General features: G+C 34.2%; 1 protein-coding gene across 4 annotated transcripts in view; it reads left to right on the forward strand.

The window, feature by feature from the left end:
- The window catches only part of PCCA (propionyl-CoA carboxylase subunit alpha), a 550,597-nt gene that overhangs the window by 241,499 nt on the left and 286,904 nt on the right, over nt 1–22,194 (forward strand). For all 4 annotated transcript variants that reach the window (XR_011163584.1, XR_011163585.1, XM_069064183.1 and 1 more), the window contains 3 exons: nt 1,304–1,454; nt 16,588–16,731; nt 18,077–18,151. Coding sequence is in view for 2 of the 4 variants with exons in the window: in XM_069064183.1 (XP_068920284.1) it covers nt 1,304–1,454; nt 16,588–16,731; nt 18,077–18,151 (370 nt within the window). In the remaining 2 variants the exon portion in view is untranslated. The remainder of the gene's footprint in view (nt 1–1,303; nt 1,455–16,587; nt 16,732–18,076; nt 18,152–22,194) is intronic.

Here is a 22,194-nt window from a genome sequence, read left to right on the forward strand (position 1 = left end):
ATGTAACCTTGAGCAAGTTACTTAACCCCAATTGCTTAGGGGCGGCCAGGTGGCTCAGGGAGTAAGAGCACTGGCTCCAGTGTCAGGATGACCTGGATCAAATCTGGGCTCAGATACTCAGCACCACAACCAGAAATAACTGGCCATGTAACCTTGAGCAAGTTACTTAACCCCGATTGCTTTAAAAAAAAAAAATAAAAAAAATAAAATCTGCATTTCTCAGAACTCAATGATAATTGGAATTTTCTGTAGTCTTAATTTTGAGGTGATTGGGGTAGGGAACACATAGGCAAATATTAAACAATATTAATTATTTTTTCAAAAAAGTAATTTCCAGAGTATAAACTTGTGGTCAATAGAGTTTCTACGTCTACTGTATTATCTTAAAGGTATTTAAGGCACAGATTAGTTGATTTAAAACATTTTTAAAAGATTTATTATTATGAAAATAGAAAAATTATTTTCAGATGATCTTTTATTCATAAATTATATCTTTCTATGTGCCTTTTCGTTAATTTTATTTTTGCATACTTCTGTTGTTATCAGTTGTATTTTTTATAATCTCATTAAATTTCCAATTTACTTCATGGCCATCATTAGTCTTAAATTTCAGACTTCCTTTTCATGGAAAAGAAATGCATATAAAAATTAAATCCAATATATTTATTTCACAGACCATTATATAACATACTCTTTTAGATAATTATGAATTGTAGAAACATTTTAATACAATATAAAATTTGTAGCACTGTTTTTTAAAAACATTTTATTCCTTTTTAAAATGTTCTTAAACATGTCTACTTCCTTTTAAAAAAAATTACTCTTCCTGTCTCTTTTTCATTTTGGGATGCTTTCTTCTTTCAGATTATCATCCTTTCTTTAAATGGGTATCACCTTTACAAAGTTTCTGATGATCTTTTGGCTAGTCAGTTGCTTTACTGACTTAGGTGTTCTTTAAAAGTCTTTAAGAATTTATAGGAGTTATATGATATACCTGTATCTGTGTACTTTACCTCTAAATGAATATTTCTATCCTTATAATGTAAAATAATTTGGAAAGTATATGTTAAACAGTTTTAATTGTAAGACTTTGTAATTATGCCAGACTAGTGGGAAATTAAATCTTTATTATTTCAGGAGAAAACTATTCTTATATTTGTTTACATTTTGAAAAATTATTTGGTTTGTTATTACAAATTTATATATTTATCTTTCACTTTGAATATATTTATTTGTATAAAAGCATTACTTGACTGAGTATATATTTTCTTAGTGGATAAAAATACTACTTTTGTATTTGTAGCATTTTTTTAGATCCTGAGACTAGAAGAGCTATGGGAGAACAAGCAGTGGCTCTTGCCAGAGCAGTCAAATATTCTTCTGCGGGAACAGTGGAATTTCTTGTAGACTCACAGAAGAATTTTTACTTCTTAGAAATGAATACTAGACTTCAGGTAAGAAAAGCAATAGACACTTCTGTTTTCCCAAAACCCATCTCTACTCCCATTCTGAAAGGAAAAACAGTCCTGTAATTAGAGATGCAACATACATTGGATTTTTTTTTTTGCCTTTTGGAGGGCAATTGGGGTTAATTAACTTGCCCAAGGTTACATGGCTAGTTTTTTTGTGTGGGTGTTAAGTGTCCTGAGGCAGGAACTGAACTCGGGTCCTTCTGACTCTGGGGGCGCTTTAACTCACTGTGCCACCTAGCCGCCCCATATATTGTATTCTTAACCAACCCTTTGCCAGATGTGAATTACCTGCCTTTGTGGGTTCACAGTAAGTAACTAATCACAGTGCTTTGATAATTTTGCTCCTTAACCATTGATAACGCTTACTTCTGGTATAATTAGGGCTTCTTCAGTAGTAGAGTAGAACTTAACAACATTTTACTCTGTGTTTTCTTTACTTCCTCTTTATCCCTGTTTCTCCCTCTCTTGCCCAAAGTGGTATTCCTTTTGCCTTATTTTTCCTTTTTTTTTTTTTTTTTTTATTTGATGTGATTTTTCATTGCTATTGAGGTGGTCATACAGGGAACATTTTTGCACTTGAAGTTTTCACATTATCATCTTTGCTAGAAGTTTAATATTGATATTCTTACCATTAACAAATGTAGAATGTGGAATCAAATTGACTAATAATACACAGAGATTTTGATGATTTGTGTGGAGTTTATTTCATATCTAACAGCTCTGCTGAAATTGTTAATAATTTCAGCTAGTTTTGACTCTAAATAAATAAACCATCAAATCATCTTTAGAAAGTTAGAATTTTATTTTCTATTTGTGTATGCTTGTTACCTCAATTTTTTTCTTTTCATATTGACATAAGCTAGCATTTGTCTTACTATATTGAATAGTAATGATGATAATGGAAATTCTTCCTTTAACCTTTATCTTGGTGAAAATGCTTCTAGTTTATCCCTATTATTAGTGATTCTGGCTCTTGGTTTTAGGTAGATACTACTTATCATCTTAAGGAAAACTTTATTCCTACCTTTTCCAGTGTTTTTAACAAGAATGGGTACCATGACTTATCAAAAACAGTTTTCTACATCTCTTCATAGGATTATATAATTCATATTGTTCTTGTTATCAGTATGATTAATGATGTTCATAGGTTTCCTAACATTTCTTCATCCCTTGTATAAATTTGTCTTATTCATAGTGATATAATGTAATATATTGCTGTAGTTGCTTTGTCAATTTAAAAAAAAACTTTTTTTTTGCATTGATAATTCATTAGATATATTGATCTATAGTTTTCTTTCTCTGTTTTGACTCTCTTTGGTTTAGGTATCAAGACCACATTTGTTTCATAAAAGGAATAGGATTCTTTTCTAACTTTTTTTTTTTTAAGCAATTGGGGTTAAGTAACTTGCTCAAGGTTACACGGCCAGGTGTTTCTGGGTGTGGTGCTAAGTATCTGAGCCCAGATTTGATCCCTAGGTCATCCCAACACTGGAGCCAGTGCGCTTACTCGCTGAGCCACCTGGCAGCCCCTAAACAATTGGGGTTAAGTAACTTGCTCAAGGTTACAAGGCCAGGTGTTTCTGGGTGGGTGCTAAGTGTCTGAGCCCGGGGTTCGATTTCCAGGTCTTCTCAACACTGGAGCCGGTGCTCTTACTCGCTATGCTACCTGGACGCCCCAATTCTTTTCTTTCAATACAGTTTTTGATGATTGGAATCACCCCTTTAATTTTTGATGCTGGAATTGCTTTTCTTCTTTCCAATCAAAATATCCAGTAGTTTATCTATTTTATTGTATTTTTCCCTGTAAAATCAGTTCTTCATTTTATTAAGTAATTCAGTGGTTTTCTGATTTTCACTTTACTAATCTCTCCTTTGATTTTCAGGATTTATTGGGGATTTTAAATTTATTTTCTAGTTTTTAAAAATTTCTATGCCCAATTCAGTGATCTGCTCTTTATCTCTTTTATTACTGTAAGCAATTAGAGATAAGGATTTCCCACAAAGTACTATTTTGGCTGCATCCCAAAAATTTTGGCATGTTGTCTCATTGTTGTAATTCTCTTTAATGAAATTAATTTTTCTATGATTTGTTCTATGACTCACTCATTCTTTAAGATTAAATTATTTTGTTTCTAATTAATTTTAAAATTTATTTTCCATGGCCTTTTATTGAATGTAATTTTTATTGTATTGTGATCTGAAAAGGATACATTCAATTTTTATGCTTTTATTCATTTGTCTGTTACGTTTTTATACCCTTAAATACTGTTAGTTTTTGTTATTTACATTTGTGATTTTTTGTTATTTAACAAAATATTTTGTTATTTACATTTTAGATAAACATATATTTCTTTCCATCCCCATTTATTTTTCTCCAGAAGTCTGTCATACGTAACTGTTCCAAAATTTTGTTCATTTCTGTAACTTATTTTGTTGTTTTTTTTTTTTGGTTTGATTTATCTGATTCTGAAAGTAGAAATTTGAATTTTGCCACTACAATGGTTTTATTGTTTCCTCCTTTTTTGCATTTATTATTTCCTTCAAAAATTTGGATGTTATAACATTTGATGCATATGCATTTGATATTGATATTGATTCATTGTATATAGTAATTCTTTAGCAAAATGTAGTTTCCCTGCTCTTTTAATTTTAATTTAATTAATTAAATTTAATTCTCTTTTAATTTCATTTCTTTTTCCTTTTGTTTTATCAGCTGAAGAATAATAGATTCTTCTCTAGCCCCTTGTTTTTGCTGTGTGTCTGTTTCAATTTTGTTTTTTTGTAAATGGTATATTTTTAGAATCTGGTTTTTAATCTTCTTTGCTATCTATTTCTATTTTATGTTTGAATTTGCCTCCTGCACATTCACATGCATCTTTTACCATTTTGTCATTTCTGTTTTTTTAAGGTACTATTGTCTTCAGTATTTTTTTGTGTCTCCTTTTCCAAGCTGTTAACTTTCTTCCCATCATTTTATTGTATCATTATAATTTCTTTTCCCAATTTTTCCTATAGTTCTCTTATGTTATTTTTTAAATCCTTGTTGAAATTTTTCCCCATAATTTATTTATTTATTTTTAGTTCACAACATTGATTTCCCCAACATTTTGAGGTCCAAATTTTCTCTCTATCTCTCCCCTACTCCTCACCCCAATATGACAAGCATACTGATTACCCTTTTCCCCAGTCTCCCCTCTCTTATATCCTCCATTCCCCCTGCCCTTTCCTTAGTCTCTTCCCCCTTACTTTTTTGTAGGGAAAGATGGAATTCTATACCCCATTGCCCTTATATCTTATTTCCCAGTTGCATGTTGAAACAATTTTTTTAATATTTGTTTTTAAAACTTTGAGGTCCATTCCTATCCTATGTCCTGTTTATTCTGTTTTCTCCTTTGACACTGTTCCTTTGCAGAAGTGTTTGCTTCTGACTACGTTCTACCCCATTCTTCCCTCTCTTCTGTCATCCCTACCCTTATCTCCTTCCCCCCTACTTTCCTGTAGGGAAAGATACAAAATTGAGTATGCATGTTATTCCCTCTTTAAGCCAGATCCAATGAGAGTAAGGTTGACTCATTCCCTTTCACCTCCCTTCTCTTCCCCTCCATTGTAATAGCTTTCTCTTGCCTCTTTTATGTGAGATAATTTACTGTATTCTATCTTTCCCTTTCTCCTTCTCCCAATTTATGCTTCTCTTACCTCGTAATTTTATTTTTAAAATACCATTCCTTCATATTCAACTCACCCTGTGCCTTCTGTGTATAGATATATACACATATATGTACTCACCTATACATACATATATACGTGTATCTGTATATATATACATATATATATATATACACACACATACATATTCCCTTCAACTGTCCTAATACTGAGAAAAGTCTCATGAGTTGCAATTGTCATTTTTCCAATTTAATAAGTTTCTTATGATTTCTCTTTCCTGTTTACCTTTTCATGCTTCTCTTGCTTCTTGTATTTGAAAGTCAAATTTTCTGTTCAGCTCTGGTCTTTAAATCAAGAATGCTTGAAAGTCCTATATTTCATTGAATGCCCATATTTTCCCCTGAAGTATTATTCTCAGTTTTGCTGGGTAGGTGATTCTTGGTTTTAATCCTAGCTCCTTTGACCTTCAGGATATCATATTCCAAGCCATTTGATCCCTTAATGTAGAAGCTGCTAGATCTTGTGTTACTCTGATTGTGTTTTCACAATACTCAAATTGTTTCTTTCTGACTGCTTGTAATGTTTTCTCCTTGACCTGGGAACTCTGGAATTTGACTGTAATATTCCTAGAAGTTTTCTTTTTTGGGATCTTTTTCAAGAGGCGATCAATGGATTCTTTTTTTTTTTGTTGTTTGTTTTGTTTGGAGGGAAATTGGGGTTAAGTAACTTGCCCAAGGTCACGCAGCTATTTTTTGTTTGTGTGTGTGTGTGTTAAGTGTCTGAGGCCGGATCTGAACTTAGGTTCTCCTGATTCCAGGGCCGGCGCTCTACTCACTGCGCCACCTAGCCGCCCCAATGGATTCCTTCAGTTTCTATTTTGCTCTGTGGTTCTAGAATATCACGGCAGTTTTCCTTGACACTTTCTTGAAAGTTAATGTCTAGGCTCTTTTTTTGATCATGACTTTCATGTAGTCCAATAATTTAAAAATTATTTCTACTGGACCTATTTTCCAGGTCAGAGATTTTACCAGTGAAATATTTCACATTGCCTTCTATTTTTTTTTTCATTCATTTGGGTGTTTTATAATATCTTGATTTCTTATAAAGTCATTAGCTTCTGTTTGCTTCGATCTAATTTTAAAGGAATTGTTTTCTTTAGTGAGCTTTTGAATTTCCTTTTCCATCTGGCCAATACTGCTTTTCAAGGCATTCTTCTCCCATTGGCTTTTTGGACCTCTTTTGTCATTTGAGTTATTTTATTTTTTACAGTGTTATTTTCTTCAATGTTTTTTATTTATTTTTTTTTAGCAAGCTGTTGACGCATTTTTCATGATTTTCTTGCATAATTCTTATTTCTTTCCCCAATTTTTCCTTTACTTCTCTTGCTTGATTTTTAAAGTCCTTCTTGAGCTCCTCCATGGCCTGTGATCAGTTCATATTTTTCTTGGAAGCTTTTGATGCAGGAGTTTTGACTTTGTTGTCTTCCTCTGGTTCTATAGTTTGACCTTCTTTGTCACCAAAGGTGGATTTGAAAGTCCGATTTATCTTCCTGTATTTGCTCATTTTCTGAGTCAGTTTGAGCTCTTTGCCATGGTAGAACTTTGCTTCCAGAGTGGAGAGTGATATGTCCCAAATTTCTGGGGTTTTACACAATTGTTGTCAGAGCTACTTCTTGGCACCTGCCTTAGAACTGTTAGGAGGACTTCCTCTTCATAGCTGCCACAAACTCTGCCATGCCAGCACTCCTTCATACCCCAGGACTACCAGCCAAAACTGCAACCCAGATTCAAGCAGGGCAAAGCAAGAGAATCCTATGTCAGTGCAAGCAAAGAGACCTGCAGTTGCCATTTGCTCAGCTGCTTTGTTCCCCGCAAGATCTGTGGGCCTGGAACTCGACGCAGCTGCTTCTGCTGCTGCTATTGCTGCTGCTGTGCAACCCCTGCCCCTTCTGTGGCCCTGGAGGCTGGGGCCATACTACACTCTTCTCTCACCTAAGTCCAACTGTTTACTTTGTCTGGCATTTGTGGGTTGAGTAGTCTGCCACAGGTGCCAGTGATTTAGTCCTTGGAGGTCTGTTTGGGTTTGTTTTGTGGCATTCCTCTCCCATCCTGGTGTGATAGCCCTTTCCTGATGGCCTCCCAGGCTGTCTTCAGCAGGAGATTTGTTTCACTTTGTCATTTTGTGGGTTCTGTAGGTCTAAAATTTATTTAGAGTCATTTTTTACAGTATTAGAGGTTATTGGGGAATGAATTCAAGCAAATTCCTGCTTTTACTCCACCATCTTGGCTCTACCCCTGAACATTTTTAGGTATTATTTTTGGGTCTTTGACTTATTCAGAGTTTTCTTTGCAGCCACATTTTGACTTCATTGTCTTCTGAATGTGAATCTTTTCTTCCATATCACCTGTGTAGCTTTCTGCATTCAGGTTCTTTTGTTGTTGTTATTTGCTCATTTTCCCAAGGCAATTTTTTGATTTCTAGTCTTCTGTTAAAGTTGAGCTTTGCTTCTGGGGTTGAAGCGGCACTTTCCCAAGCTTCAGAACTTTTTTGTTGCTGTTTTTAGAGCTTTTTCTGGGGTCTGTAGGTTTTTGATTCTTCCATGGTGGTGTAGTATGAGGTGAGATTTAGTAACTGTTCTCTTGCTTGGATCTGTTTGTGATCATAAGCACACTTCTCTCTGCTTTGGAACTCTGACTCCAGTTCTTGTATCACTGTGGCCGCGAGCTGTAGTTAAAAGCCGAGCGTTGAGGAGGAACGAGTCTGAGGTAGGAACTGAGCTCATTGAAGAAGGTAAGTGAGCTCCTGCTGAATGACATGGGGGATTCTGGAGGTAACAAGGGGAAAACAACAAACTTTCCCACTGCCCTCTTACTTTTTAAAAATTCAGTTTTATTTTATGTTCAGATCCAAATTCTTTCCCTTCCCTTTCTTTTCTCATACCCCTTGAGAAAACAAGAAAAACAAAACTCATTACAGACATATGTGTATATGTATATTAAAGCAAAATAAGTTTATTTTGTCCCTCTGCCCCCGATCATCAAACAGAAGCATAAGCCTCAATCTGTTCTTTAGTCCATCACCTTGCCTGTTTGGTAGTGAGTAATATGTTTCATCTTGGTTCCTCTGCAGGCATCCTTGTTCCTTGTATATTTCAGAGTTTCATGTCATTACATAGTTCTTGTTATATAAATTGCGCTCCTGATTCTGCTTACTTTACTGAATTAATTAATATGTCTTTCTAAATTTTTCTTAAACTGTCTTCATCTTTTCGTATAGCACATCACTTCCATGTAACACAACTTGTTCAGCTATTATCCATTTGACGGGGGTTCCCTCAATTTCCAAATGTTCATCACCACAAAAAGAGTTGCTATAATTATTTTTCTACATATTGATCCTTTTCTTCTTTCTTTGATTTCTATAAGCCTGTCTAGTTTTTCTTTTTCAGCATGGTTCCAAATTGCTTTCCAGAATGATTGGATTAATTTATAGTTACACAAATAGTTCTTTAATTTGCCTGTTTTCCCATTAAAATTGACAGTTTCACTTTTTGGTGAACTTTGTCAGTTTGATGGGTTTGAGATGGTACTTTCTGAGTTGCTTTAATTTGCATTTCTCAGTTACTAGTGCTTGTGACATTTCTTTATGTGACTCTTGATAACTTGCATGTCCACCTTAGCAAACAGTGTTTTTCCATATCCCTTGACCATGTTTACCAATTATGAGATTATTCTTATTCTTGTAAATTTGACTCAGTTCTCTAGATATCTTAGAAATGGGAACTATTTCAGAGTAACTTTTTATAAAGATTCTTTCCCCAATTTCTTGATTCTTTTCTAATTTCAACTACATTGGTCTTACTTGTGTAAAAACATTTTAATTTTATGTAAACAAATTTTCCACTTTATCTCCTACTAATCTCTGTCTCTTGTTTAGTCATCAACTATTTCCCTATCCATAGTTCTGACAGGTAATTTTTTTCCATGCTGTTTTAATTTTCTTGTGAATTCACAGTTGCTGAGTGAATTATGTACCCATTTTAAGCTTACCTTGCTATGTCGTGTGAGATATTGGTGTTATGCCTAGTTTCTTTTAAACTGTTTTCCTTTTCCCCTAACAGTTTTTCAAATAGTTAATTCTTCCCTTGTATCTGGGATCTCTCAATTTATCAAAAACTTGTTTATTCTGCATTTGCACACGTAAATTCCTGCTTCACCAGGCAGCTAGATGGTATCATGCATAGGACACTGGATTTGGTGTCACGAAGATACAACCTTCCTTCTACACTTACTAGTTGCTTATTCATGGACAAGTCTGTCAGCCTCAGTTTCCTCAAATGTAAAATGAAGATAATTATGGCATTTATCTTGTAATATTTTTTGAGAAAAAATGAGAGTAATTAAAAAAACATTTGTTACCTTTATTTCCTTGCCTCCTCTCCCCCTTTTTTTTTGGTCTTTTTTGGAGAGGGGGAGAAGGCAGGGCAATTGGGATTAAGTGATTTGCCCAAGGTCACACAGCTAGTAAGTCTTAAGTGTCAGAGGCTGGATTTGAGCTCAGGTCCTTCTGACTCCAGGGTTGGTATTCTATTCAGTGGACCACATAGCTGCCTCAAGATAATTCTTTTAAAGTGCTTAACCTTAGTTTGTCCAAGTACTCTACTAATAAATGCTTTTTCCTTTTCTCCTTTTTCCACCATGACTAGTAAGATGTGGGTATTTGTGGAAGGGGATTAGTATTGGAAAGGGTGCTCAGATATGCTGTTTAATTTGGAAGGAGTTTGGTTTTAGGTAGTGTCAGAAGATTGAAGGAGCCATAAAACAAATGGTTCAAGATTAAAGCAAGGTTCTTAAATATGGTAGATAGGAATGAGGTAGCATACATTGTGGGATGTAGAAACAGAGGCCACAAGCAGGTACACCAGCTCTTCCTGGGAAGACCTAGAGATAAAACCTGAGGCCAGTGGCTAGCAGGACTTGAATCTCAGGAAACAATCCCATATGCTATGAGAATGTATGTGTTTTTGTGTGTGTGCACACATACACTTGTGTGTGTGCACGTGTATACATACAGACAGACACAAATGGAATTGGTTCATTGCTGTCTTCTCTCAAAGAGGACCAAAATAGTATCACTTAGTTGGAGTCAGGGTACAGTGTGTCTGTGACTAATCAGACCCATATGAACTTAGAGCGCTTTTCCAAAGGTCAGGCAGAAAATAGCACATGCAAACATTTTGAGTGGAGATTTCTCCAAATGTGCACATCTCACCTTTTTGTGAACTAATGCAATTGTGCAGCACCTTCTTCACTAATGGTACACCATACTGGGAGATGCCTTTGTCAGTGTCTCTCACATCTCATAGTCAGTTCCAGAGTTCTTTGGTAATACCTTAACAGTATCCTTGCTTCTTCTGACCACCGTGTCAGTGCTTACCTTGCATGAGCGCTCCATTGCATTTGAACAATATGGCCAGCCCATCAAAGTTGTGCGCTTTGTAGCAGAGTTTGAATGCTTGTCAGTTTAGCTTGAGAAAGGACCTCAGTAACTGGTACTTGACTAGTGATTTTCTGAATCTGCCCAAAACAATTCAAATGGAAGCAGTTTGTTTTCCTGGCATGGCGCTGGTAGACTGTTCAGGTTTCACTGGCATACTACAATAATTTGGTACTAACTTGGACAGAAAGCTGAACCAATACATGGTTCACAACAGTGGAGCAAAAAAGGAGTGGGGATCTTTCAGAGATTTTCTTTACAGAACTGTATTTACTCATCTGGGCCAGAATACTTGCAAAATTCAAGATGTCTTTCACAGGAATATGGGGAAATTCAGAAGCTGCTACATGAAAGATGAGAACTCCACAGGGTTTATCATCAGGATAGTTAATCTGTCTCTATAGAGGCAACTTTAAACTGCATCAAAAGTAAAGTGCAAACAAAGCTCAGAGAGATGCAGGATTCTTGGGTCACTAAGAAGGCACATGAAATCCAGTTTTATACCGATAATAACATTCCAAAGCACTTTTTTAATGCCCTGAAGGATATTTGTGGGCCAAAGAGGAATGTTGAATCTCAACTGTTCAGTGCTGAAGGAGCCACATTGATTAGTGATAACTTCATTATCATGGAGAGATGGGCTGAACATTTCTATAATGTTCTCAACAGACCATCCTTAATCAGTGGTAAAGATGTTGACCATGTACCCCAAGTAGAAATCAGTGCCTCTCTAGCTGAATTTCCAACTTAAGAAGAGGTTTTGAATGCCATTAGGCTCCTGTCATGTGCAAAAGTACCTGAAGCTGATTCTATTCCAGCTGAGATGTACAAGGCAGAGGATCCACTGCTTAAACAAATGTTTACTGAAAGTTATGTGTCAGGAAAAGTAGGTTTGTTCCAGATTATAGTCTTAAATGATAGACTAAAAAGTCTTTATTTATTAAAGTGAAGGAAATAGCAAACCATTAATAGTTTTTTGTATAGGTGAATGATATTGTTAGACCCATACCTTTGTAAGATCATCAGAGATAATTGTAATAGTCCAAGCAATTAGAGATGGGTTTTCAGGTAGAAAGAATAGTCCAGGTTGAGAACCTGAGTTACTGGAATAATCATTAATCCATCTATAGAAGTTCTGAGAAAAATATTTTTTAGAAGAGGGTAGATTCAGTTTTTGACATGTTGAAATTGGTCAACAATTTTGCCACTGAGATTGTTGAACAAAATTATCTCTCTGGTTACATCTGAATGTTGTTGTTCAGTTGTGCCTGACTTTTCATGACCTGATTTGGGCTTTTTTTGTGCAAAGATACTGGAATGGTTTGCCATTTCCTTTTCCTGCTCTTTTGACAGATGAGGAATTGATATGGTTAAGTGAGTTGCCCAGGGTCATAAAGCTAGTAAGAGTCTGAGGCTAGGTTTGAACTCAGGATGATGAGTCTTATGACTTCAGGCCCTGTACTGTATCTACTTTGCCACCTAGTTGCCCCTGTTTGCATACTGTAATATTAATATAAGTATATGACACCTTGAGAAGAATATTTTATACAGCAATTTAATTTTTTTTAACTAGATCCAGTGCCTTTTTCAAATCAGTAAGCAGGATATTTTTGTTATCCTATCAAGTATCAGTCAATTGTGTTTTTATGAAGATGGCTGTTGTGGAAGATCACATGCGAATGCTTGCTTGTCCCCTTGCTGTATTTCTATCTAAAATATTCTTAATGTATATAAAGAACATTTTTATATACATATTATGAAATAAGGCTGTGGGTTTTTGGTTAGTTATTGATATGTTTCAGTTTGCCTCTTTTTCAGCTGTAAGTCCATTCCTTTATGTTCTTTGTTTTTTTTAAGATGTTTTGAAAACTAAATCTCTCATTGCTATTAATACTTTGTTTCTTCCTGTATTGACTTCTTTTCTTTTTTCTTTCTTTCCTTTTTTTTCACCTCTTGTGACTGTTATTTTTTACTTCTTTTTATTAATTACCACATAATAAGTCAGTGCAGTAAGATTTTGAGGAAGGAACAACAGTTACATTAGTTCTTTACCATTCTCTTCTTTTATAATTACGTTTCTTTGGTTTTTTTTTTCCTTCTCCTAATTTAACATGTCAATAACAAATATTTTTTGTGTTAGTAGAACATATACCAGTTGTTCCTTTTGTTGAAGGTGAACCTGGTACTAGTTCAATGGAAGGACTCCTTGAATAGAAGGAAGAAAATAATCATTGACCGTGATCTTTTGTTAGAAATTTCAGTGACTTATTCCAGATAGACATTAAATGATTTTGGAATTTCTGTAATAGTCACTTTTACCAATTCTTTTACTAACCTTAAATTATAATACTTAAGACACATTCACCAAATTCTCTATCTTTCTAGTTCCATATTGTCCGTAATTAGTGTTTCAGTTTGATCTGGGAGAGTTATAATTTTCTTTGTGGTTTCTTTTCCAAGCTTTCTCTATTAAAATGTCAGTCTTTCCAGCTTCTGAACTTTTATTTTTCTTCCACTAACAAACATATGTAGCATCTAGTTTTTGTTACAGTTTACTAAGAACTGAAGTTTGATACCGATAGTTTGTCCAGCCTTAGAAGGGAAGAATAGAGAAGGATGCCTTATCATTGAACTGCCATGTTCTTCCTGGTCTCTACAAGTTTTTGACCTTCAGCTTCCAGAGAGAAGAAGAGAGAAAAGGACCTTAAATAATAATCCTAGATATTCTGCCTTATCTCCAGCTTTGTGTGGGAAGGAAAGAATTACTATTCTGTCATGTCTGATTTTTTTTTTTTTCATTGAGTTGAGGGGAGAGGTTTACATTTTATCACATCTAGCCTGGTCTTTTATGCTTTGATAAAGAGAGTAACACCATTTCTTTTGCACCACACTCTTGTTTTGTAATCTTCCCTGTCCCCCAGACTCAAAAACCAGCTATCATTCCTTGACTGTTACTTGTCTTCACCCCCAGTATCTGATCCATTGCCAAAGCCAATAGCTCTTTCCTTGTAACATTTTTTGCTTATGTTCCTCCCTTTTGTCTGATCCTGCTACCATCCATCTCTTTACATTTGGACTACAACAATAGCCTATTGGTCTGCCTATTACATTTCTTCCTCCTCTCTACATTCCATCTTCCACTTAGCCATCAAAATTACTTTCCTAAAGGGCCAATCTAACCACATTATCCCTCTTTTTAGTAAATTCAAGTGACTGTCTTGACTCTTTGGATGAAAAATAATATCTTCTTTTTAGCATTCCAAACCCTTCATTGTCTTATCATTCCTAGCTTTACATTATTCTTATATCTTATACCTGATCTCCATTCTCTGTCACCCAGTGATATTTGACTCTTTGCTGTTCCATGAGCATTATACTCTATCTCCCGACCCTAGGTATTTCCCTGTATGTGGAACACTCTCTCCTTTCAGTTCCCTGGTTTCCCTAAAGGCCCTAAAAATCACATCTTTTAAAAGAAGCCTTTCCCAATCTTTCTTAATTCTAGAGCCTTACTTCTATTGATTATTTCTTTTTTATCCTATATAGAGATTGGTTATACATGATTGTTTGCATCTTGTCCCTCTCATTATCTTGGGAGTTACTAGTAGGGATGCCTTTTGTTCAAATCTGGCCTCAGATACTTACTAGCTGTGTGACCCTGGGCGAGTCAGTTAACCCTGTTTGCCTCAATTTCCTTATCTGTAAAATGAACTGAAGAAAAAAATAAGCAAAGCACTCCAGAGTCTTTGCCAAGAAAACCCCAAATGGGGTTGTAAAAACTGGATATGACTGAAAAATGACTAAACAACAACTGTAGAAAAATCTCTGGATTATGAGTCAAGAGATGAGGGTTTTGAGTAACTCTGTCGTTAGATAACAATAGTGTTTGACATTAAACAAGTCATCTTGCCTCCTTAGGTTTCACTTTCTATATTTCCATGATGGGTGCAGTTAATTTTTAAAGTTAAACTAGCTAGTATCTAGGTACACTTTTTTGTTTTGTTTTGTTTTGTTTTTGCTTCTATTAACAAAGCATATTAAATCTGTGTAGTATAGACTTCCTTTTTTGGTACGGTAATTCCTCAGCAGTTTAATTCTTGTCTGGGGAGACAATTTGAATGTATGTAGGCATGTTCAAAATTTATTTGAAATGATTTATAAGGCAAGGCATTCTCAACTGGGAGGATCAACAAAGGCTTTATGAAGAAGGTAGTGCTTAAATTTTAACAGGATATGAGGTGTATTGTATGAAAAGTTACAAGGAAGTAAATGAAGTGTAGGTTGTGTGAAGTATAAGGAGAGATTAGAAGAGCTTCAAATGCCAAACAGTAGAGTTTATATTACATCCTGGAGATAATAAAAGGAGTTGTTGAAACTATGTGAGTATGGGTTTGAAAAAGTCAACCTTATGCTCTAGGAAAATCACCTTGGCTGCTAACTGAAGATGGATTGGAGTGGGAAGACATGTAAGGAAGGGGAGTGAGCTAAAAAGCTATTTCAATAGTTCAGGTTAGAAGAGAGGTCCTGAATTAGCCTTATATCTATGTGAATGGAGAGAAGTGAGCCTTACAGAGTAGATCTGGCAATGTATTGATAATGTAGAGTGACTGAAAGTGAGGGCTCCAGGATGAGCTTGACTTTCTGAGCTTCAGTGATGGAGAACTGTGGTACCCACCCCAGTTAAGGCCAGTCTGTCTTTACATTGAGAAATAAATGCCTGTTGATCTTCAGTCTATATCGGTTCTTATTATGTAATGTAACTGATTTGCTATTGGGTCAGATTTTTTTATATTAGGCAACTCAATTTTGGCCCATTATAAATGAAATCTAAATGTTTATTTGCCCATGAAGTTATGTATCAGTTTTGAGAGAGATGAATTTATATTTAAAATCTGAGTAAGATACATGTGTTATTGCTGAATGTTTCTTGAGTAGTAAACTAAGTTTTAATGGAGGAATCTTTTCTTCTAACTCTAGAGTGAGTATAGAATTGCTCATAATAAATTACTATTTCAAGTACTGTTTCAGTAAATTACTCTTACAGTTACCATTTATATTTACCGTGTAGATCCTGGTGTTTTATTGTGTAAAAATACTTAGTCCCACAAGTATATTCTGATACTGCATAATAATTCAGTGCCATGGTTATCTTTCAAAAATAGACATTTGTATATTTATATGATTTGTAACATTTTAATGGCAAAATATCTCAAAGTGTTTTTGGAACTATATACAAACTCACAAGCATTTTTATTTTAAAGTGTGTGATAGTAAGATAACCAATGACAGCATTATCTTAAGAAGTTAGCATTTTGCTGAGAGAGCAGAGTGATTTTACTGGTTTTGCTCAGTTATTGTGCATGCTAAGCACTATCCAGATAAGTCTGGAGGGAAAAAAATCTGAAAGATCCATCTGTTCATTTCTGCTACACTGCGCTGATATAAGATTACGTTAATCTGGTTGCTTGTCAGGATAGGTTAGTGAAAGCTGATGAATGGGTGAGGTTTAGGATGGACTAGTTCTTTGGAAAATTATAAGCTCCCCCTGTTGATGCCGTGTTAAGTGTAGCAGAATAGGTTGATCGTTGACCAAGTTGAATATTTCACTTGCAACATTTTCCTTAGAAAAGTTAAAATGTTTGTTTTACAACTAAAATTTGAAAATTATATTCTTTTCAAACATTAATATGCATTAAGAAAAGTAACTTATCCACAAATACTTCTAAGAATTTGATTTTTGCTTTATATTCTCTGTAACATACTATCTTTCTGATTCTTCCCTGTTTCCCTCTTGAATAGGTATTTTATTGTAGGTTTTTCAGTCCAGGAGAAGCAACTATTAATTATAATTAACCTTATTTTCACTTGGGTTTGCAAATTTCCTCATTTGTTTGTTTGTTTACCTTTTTTTTAAAAAAAGGTACCTATTGACTGACAGTTTTTGACCTTGTAGGTTGAACATCCTGTCACTGAATGCATTACTGGCCTGGACCTAGTCCAAGAAATGATCCGTGTTGCTAAGGGTTACCCTCTTAGACACAAACAAGCTGATATTCCCATCAACGGCTGGGCAATTGAATGTCGAGTTTACGCTGAGGTAAAATGAGTTGTGTTGGGCAGAAGGGTAGCAGTTGTGTACCAGTTACAAATAAACAGCAAAGTGAAATGAAATTTTAGCACCTGAGTCAAGTATTTGTTTGATTGTATCTAGAACTGGCCGAGAATATTTATTGAAATGTTTTGTATATGTTAATTCAAAGTATTCTTAGGTTTGCCCACTTTCATAGACAGTAAAGTAGTAATTACATTTTATTTAAGTAAAATTAAATTAAATAGTTTAGTTTTTACAGCATTGTAGATGTCCTTATAGACATTATATACTTTCTCAGGTATATGTTAAATATGTCTTAAATATTCATTTTAAAATTTCCCCTAAAATTTAATGCTGTGCTTATCAGTTATGTTCTTTTTAATAAGTAGTAATTACAAATGTTAAGCCAAAAACCATTTTCTTAATTAATTTACTTTTATTCCTTGGTAACTACTTCATAGGATTTTACCAAAATATATATACCAAAACATGTATGTATCATTAATTTAATTTTCAACAAAAAATTCTTACTTTGGTAACTGCATTCTTTTCTTAAATACTTTGGAAGGTGGTTCTACCTACCTGAAACAAAGAATAGAAATTTGGTATTTAGAAATACTTATCCATCCATAATTATATATTGGAATATAATAACATTTTTTCTATTTTTCTACTTTAGAAATCAAAGCTTTTCCTTTGAAATATAAAGCAGTGATACTGTATGTTGTTTTTAGAATAACTAATGACACACTCAGTACTTTTTGGCATCTTTATTCCTACATTTGTTTATTATGTCTTTTAATATTTCACATATTTTGGCTCCTGTCCTTGTTTCTTTCTCTTTTGTTGTTACACCAAACATATTTGAGATTTATTTTGCTAATTATAAAACAGTTATAAGTGAATATCTATCATTGCATACAGTCTCACTTTTCTGGTCCTTGTGTGAATTGTTGAAATGTTTCCAAATATATTGGACATACTATTGTGAGTACTATGAAGTTGCACTTGTTTTTACAAATATTTAGGTTGTTTTAAGATGTGTGTCTGGTAAGTTTTAGGTTACTCAGAATTTTACCCATTTCAGCAAAGTAAGATGAGACTGTTATTGGACCCTATCCATCATAATTCTCTTTTAATTTTTAATGATCCTTTAAGTCATATATAATATGTCATATACATTCATATATGTCATACGCAATAGTAAGACAACAGTGCCCTGGAATGAATTATTTGGAAAACAATATAGTTTAAAAATGTTAGTTATTGGAAGAGGCTCTTAGTTATAATGATTAAACCCTAATTCCTCTACTTCATCTAAGATACTGCTTTCTTCTGTTTGAATTTTTAGGATCCCTACAAGTCTTTTGGTTTACCTTCCATTGGTAGATTGTCTCAGTATGAAGAACCATTATATCTTCCTGGTGTAAGTCATTCAACCATTAATATTCAATGAGCATTTAAAACCACATTGAAGAGATTTAAAAACCAAGGGTTTGGATTATGGAAACAAGTTAAATTCATGTGAGAGCAAAATCCTTTCAGAATATTTTACCCTGCACTGGCAAGGTGAAGAAACATTTTGAATAAATATATTTAAATTTTAAGAAATGTTTCACCATCTCGAGGCAACAGAAATATGAGAAACTAGTTATAGTCATCTTTGTGTCATAAGTTTATTCTTATCACATAACTCTTCGTACCACATGTACTTGTAGTAATTATGAAATGAAGTTCAAGTTCCAAATCAGCTGTGTAACTGTTAGAGAAATAGTGTGCTTAATTTTTTTTAGCTTTATAGCTTTGAGAGAATAAATGCCATTTGATGTAGTTAAAACAAGATGATTGTTTAATTGTGTCTGTAAGTATATACACACAAACACACATACACTATCATCTGTGCTAAATAACTGTTTCTTAAATAGATTTTGCTGCATAAAAAGAACAAGAATTTATAATAAGGTAGTCAAAGTAATAAGTGCATATATATGACACTGTGTCAACTTGTGGAATGACAAGGCTGTACCATCTGTGAATATGATTACTCAATCTGCAAGATTACAGGAAGAATGCTAAATTTGAAGATGTTATTGGATATATGATATATTTCACTTTTTAAATTGTTTTTGCCCATGTGCTTTCCAAAAGGACTTGACCTTTTTGAGGCTTGGGAGCTTCATGCTGTGTTCAAAGCCCAAAGGCAGAAAAAAATGTTAAAGATTTAACTGGCATTATATGACATTAAATAGTAGTTAAGAAAATGTGTCACAGGGACATATCTAAACATTTTTTTAATCAAACAAAAAAGTATTAAATAAGAATTTACAATGATTACTCTAGTAGTTAGAAGTTTTCACCATGTTGTAAGAGCTAACAGGATGTCAAACATTTTGCCCTTGCAAGTTTTTGCAATTTGCAATTTTCAAACGTGAGACCTGTTGAAAGTACAAGTGATAATGGACAAACTATACCCCCTACAGTCTTTGTCCCACCAAATCTTTCTTCAATTAATGCTGCAGCAGGAGTTTTATGTAATAACATTTGCGCTTGTGAGCCATCCATAGAAAGAAAAAACAATTAAAATGCCTTAAATGTTCTGCTTACTGCTGTTATTTGCTTGTGTGAATGTTGCATGTCAGCTAAATGGACCAAGGAATAGATAAAGTGATTGGGTGCAGGAGAGTGCACACTAAGCTTTGTCTATCATTATTGCTGGGAGCAATCAAATTGATGCCAGCAGGACAGTAGATGCGTTGACAGCTGTAATTATGTATCTCCATGGTGATCACTTTTGGCCTGTCATGGAAGCCCACGAGTCCCCTCCCTCGCAAGCATTTAATCAGATTGGGCTGTCACTTGTCAGGTAGACATGGCGGGCTGGGAGTTGTGCTGAGGGGAGAGGTGAATTGAAAATGAAGGGTGGGAGATGCCTGATAGCTTCACGTAGTCTATCTCCGGTACTGAAGAAAGACATTTTTAATTGTGCTAGAGGCTTCTGAGCAGTGGTTTGTGGATCTCATATGGAGTTGCTGGGGTGTTTTCTTCATTTTCTTCTCCTTTTTTTGGGCTATCTACCTTATTAAACTATATCAACTCTTTTTGTGACCTGATCATTTTGGTCCTTTGGGGGTATATTAGAATATATAGTTTCCATAATTAATTGAACTTTCATAAATTTTGGTTCATCTTCTTTTTCAAGCATGTTCTTTCTCAATATTTGTTTCTATGTCAAAGGTGTAGATTTGATTTTAGGCTTCTGGTCCCAGAATTGTTTTCAAAAGTAATGTTTTCAATGTGAACTTTTTTTTGCTCTGCAATTGCTCTGAATATATTGGAGTTTTCATTTTGAAATATTTGATGCTAAACTTATTGTAGCTTTGGTTATTTCAGTGTCATGTTAATTTTTTTTAACTTTACAAAAAAGACAGCATGGTATAGTGGAGAGATCATGGGACTTGGTATAAGATCCAAGTTTCAGTCCCTTACTTGCTATTTAGTCTTGGGCAAGCCACTTTATGCTCTTTTCTGTTTACTTTTCTGTAAAATGGGTTACTTTTACCACTGACCTCTGAGAACTGAAAAAGGAAATAAAATCCTGTCTTCCCCCTCCTCCCTATCCCTACATATATTTAAGTGTAGTAGTAATTATTTTTATTACTATTCAGTCTGTTTGATTTACTATACATATCACTAAAATGACATGACACATACATTTGTTAATTCAGAATTTAGACATTATTTGGATAGATCATCATGGAACTTCTTACTGCCATTTGATAATCTCATCAAAAATAATACTATTAGAGTTTCCATACTCTTTATAATCCTTTGTCATTCATAATCTTTGTAATCCCTTTTATTTTATTAAAGTATAGAAAATGAAATGACAATGAATTTATCTTGAATGTTGATAATATAAACGAAGGTACAGTCACAGAAAAAGTTTTTGATTTAGTTTGACACCTCTAAATTTATCCTCCTTTTGGAGAACACTGTTGTTTTAAAGATCACACAATAACAAGATTACCTCTTTGACCATTTTGTCATATGAACAAGAAAATGAAAGAAAATAGTAGCTTTGGGGTTATATTACCAAGTTGAAAAGGTGCCTGTTTGAAGAAATTTAAATATTGGAATAATTTAGTATTCATCATCTTCAAAATTGTTTTCCTTATTTGCTTAATATTTATTATATTAATATTCATTTGATGGAACTCCAGTTTTATCTTCTTGAAGCATAATTAAGTTGTATTTTAAAGTTAAGTTATAGTGTAATTAAAATTTATTTCACATTTCATTTGTAGGTAAATATTCCCTAAATATAGGGAATGGCATATATATATATATTTTTTTTTTCCCTCTGTATTTGCAAGCACAGGCATTAGAATACAATGTGTATGTTTTTATATTATCTTTTAAACATTTTTAGTGGTGCATAGATAAAAAAAAAAAAGAATTAAACCTCTTCGTTTATAATTTGGTGTCATTTGTATAATAAAGCCATCATCCTATCCTCTTGTGGATACCCTAGACAAGAGGTTTTACATGTGGTCCCTTGATAATTGCCTAAATTAAAATATTAAAGGCCTAACAGCCGCTGTGTTGACCTTTTTCTGCCTCGCTGCAGACAGATGAGCTGCTGTTTGTTAGAAAGGTTTCTTCCCACAGGTGAACATCTATGTGAGCTTCTAGTCTTCTCTACCCAACCCCTTAACAATGTTGTGTATCAAAGTCCTGCTGTTCTAGTAACTTCTATTGAATTCCTCTATCTTCAAGATCCCAGGAATGTGATGTTTCTCAGTCTTGAATATTTTGATTAGTTTAAAAATATTTCACATTCCAAAACTCAACAGCAACAATTTAATAAATATTTATTCCCCAGCAACTGCTCATTTTAAAAGTTTTATGTGGCTAACCTTAGTGCCACATTGATGAAATCAAACTGAGAGATGAAAACAAGAATCAGAGATATACTAACTAACTTGTTGACTGGTTAACAGCAATCACGTTCTTCAAAAGAATTTTTTGAACTTCTGTTTTTTTTTTTTTTTAAATCTCTCTCATGAAAATTGCAGAATAAGAGCTTTAATTGGGGCTATGTCCTTACAAAGCAAAGCCATGGCTAAAGCTGTGTAAACATTAAAGCCTGGGGGGAACAACAGCAAGAGGGAAAAAAAAAGCATTTTACAGTTGAGAGGGTGAAGCAGAAAAAGAAAGTGTTACAGACATGAAAGCCATAGGACTTGTATTCCTATAACAACTGATAAGCAGATAAGCAGTACTTTAAAGTTCCTGCTGCATATGCCTTAGTCATGTCTCCATTGGAACTCTCAGAAGGGTGTAGTGGGGAATGTGCTTTAGAAAGGACGGCTCATGCCTGGCTTCAGGTGGAAGACACCAACAAAAAATTATAACTACATCCTAAAATTCTACTTTCTTTATAGAAGCATTTTGTTATATGCATGTATT

The sequence above is a fragment of the Petaurus breviceps genome, unplaced genomic scaffold (genome assembly GCF_028583685.1).
Source record: "Petaurus breviceps papuanus isolate PSGF00001 unplaced genomic scaffold, PetGlider_PUasm1.0 90625, whole genome shotgun sequence".
In the NCBI taxonomy this organism is placed as follows: domain Eukaryota; kingdom Metazoa; phylum Chordata; class Mammalia; order Diprotodontia; family Petauridae; genus Petaurus; species Petaurus breviceps.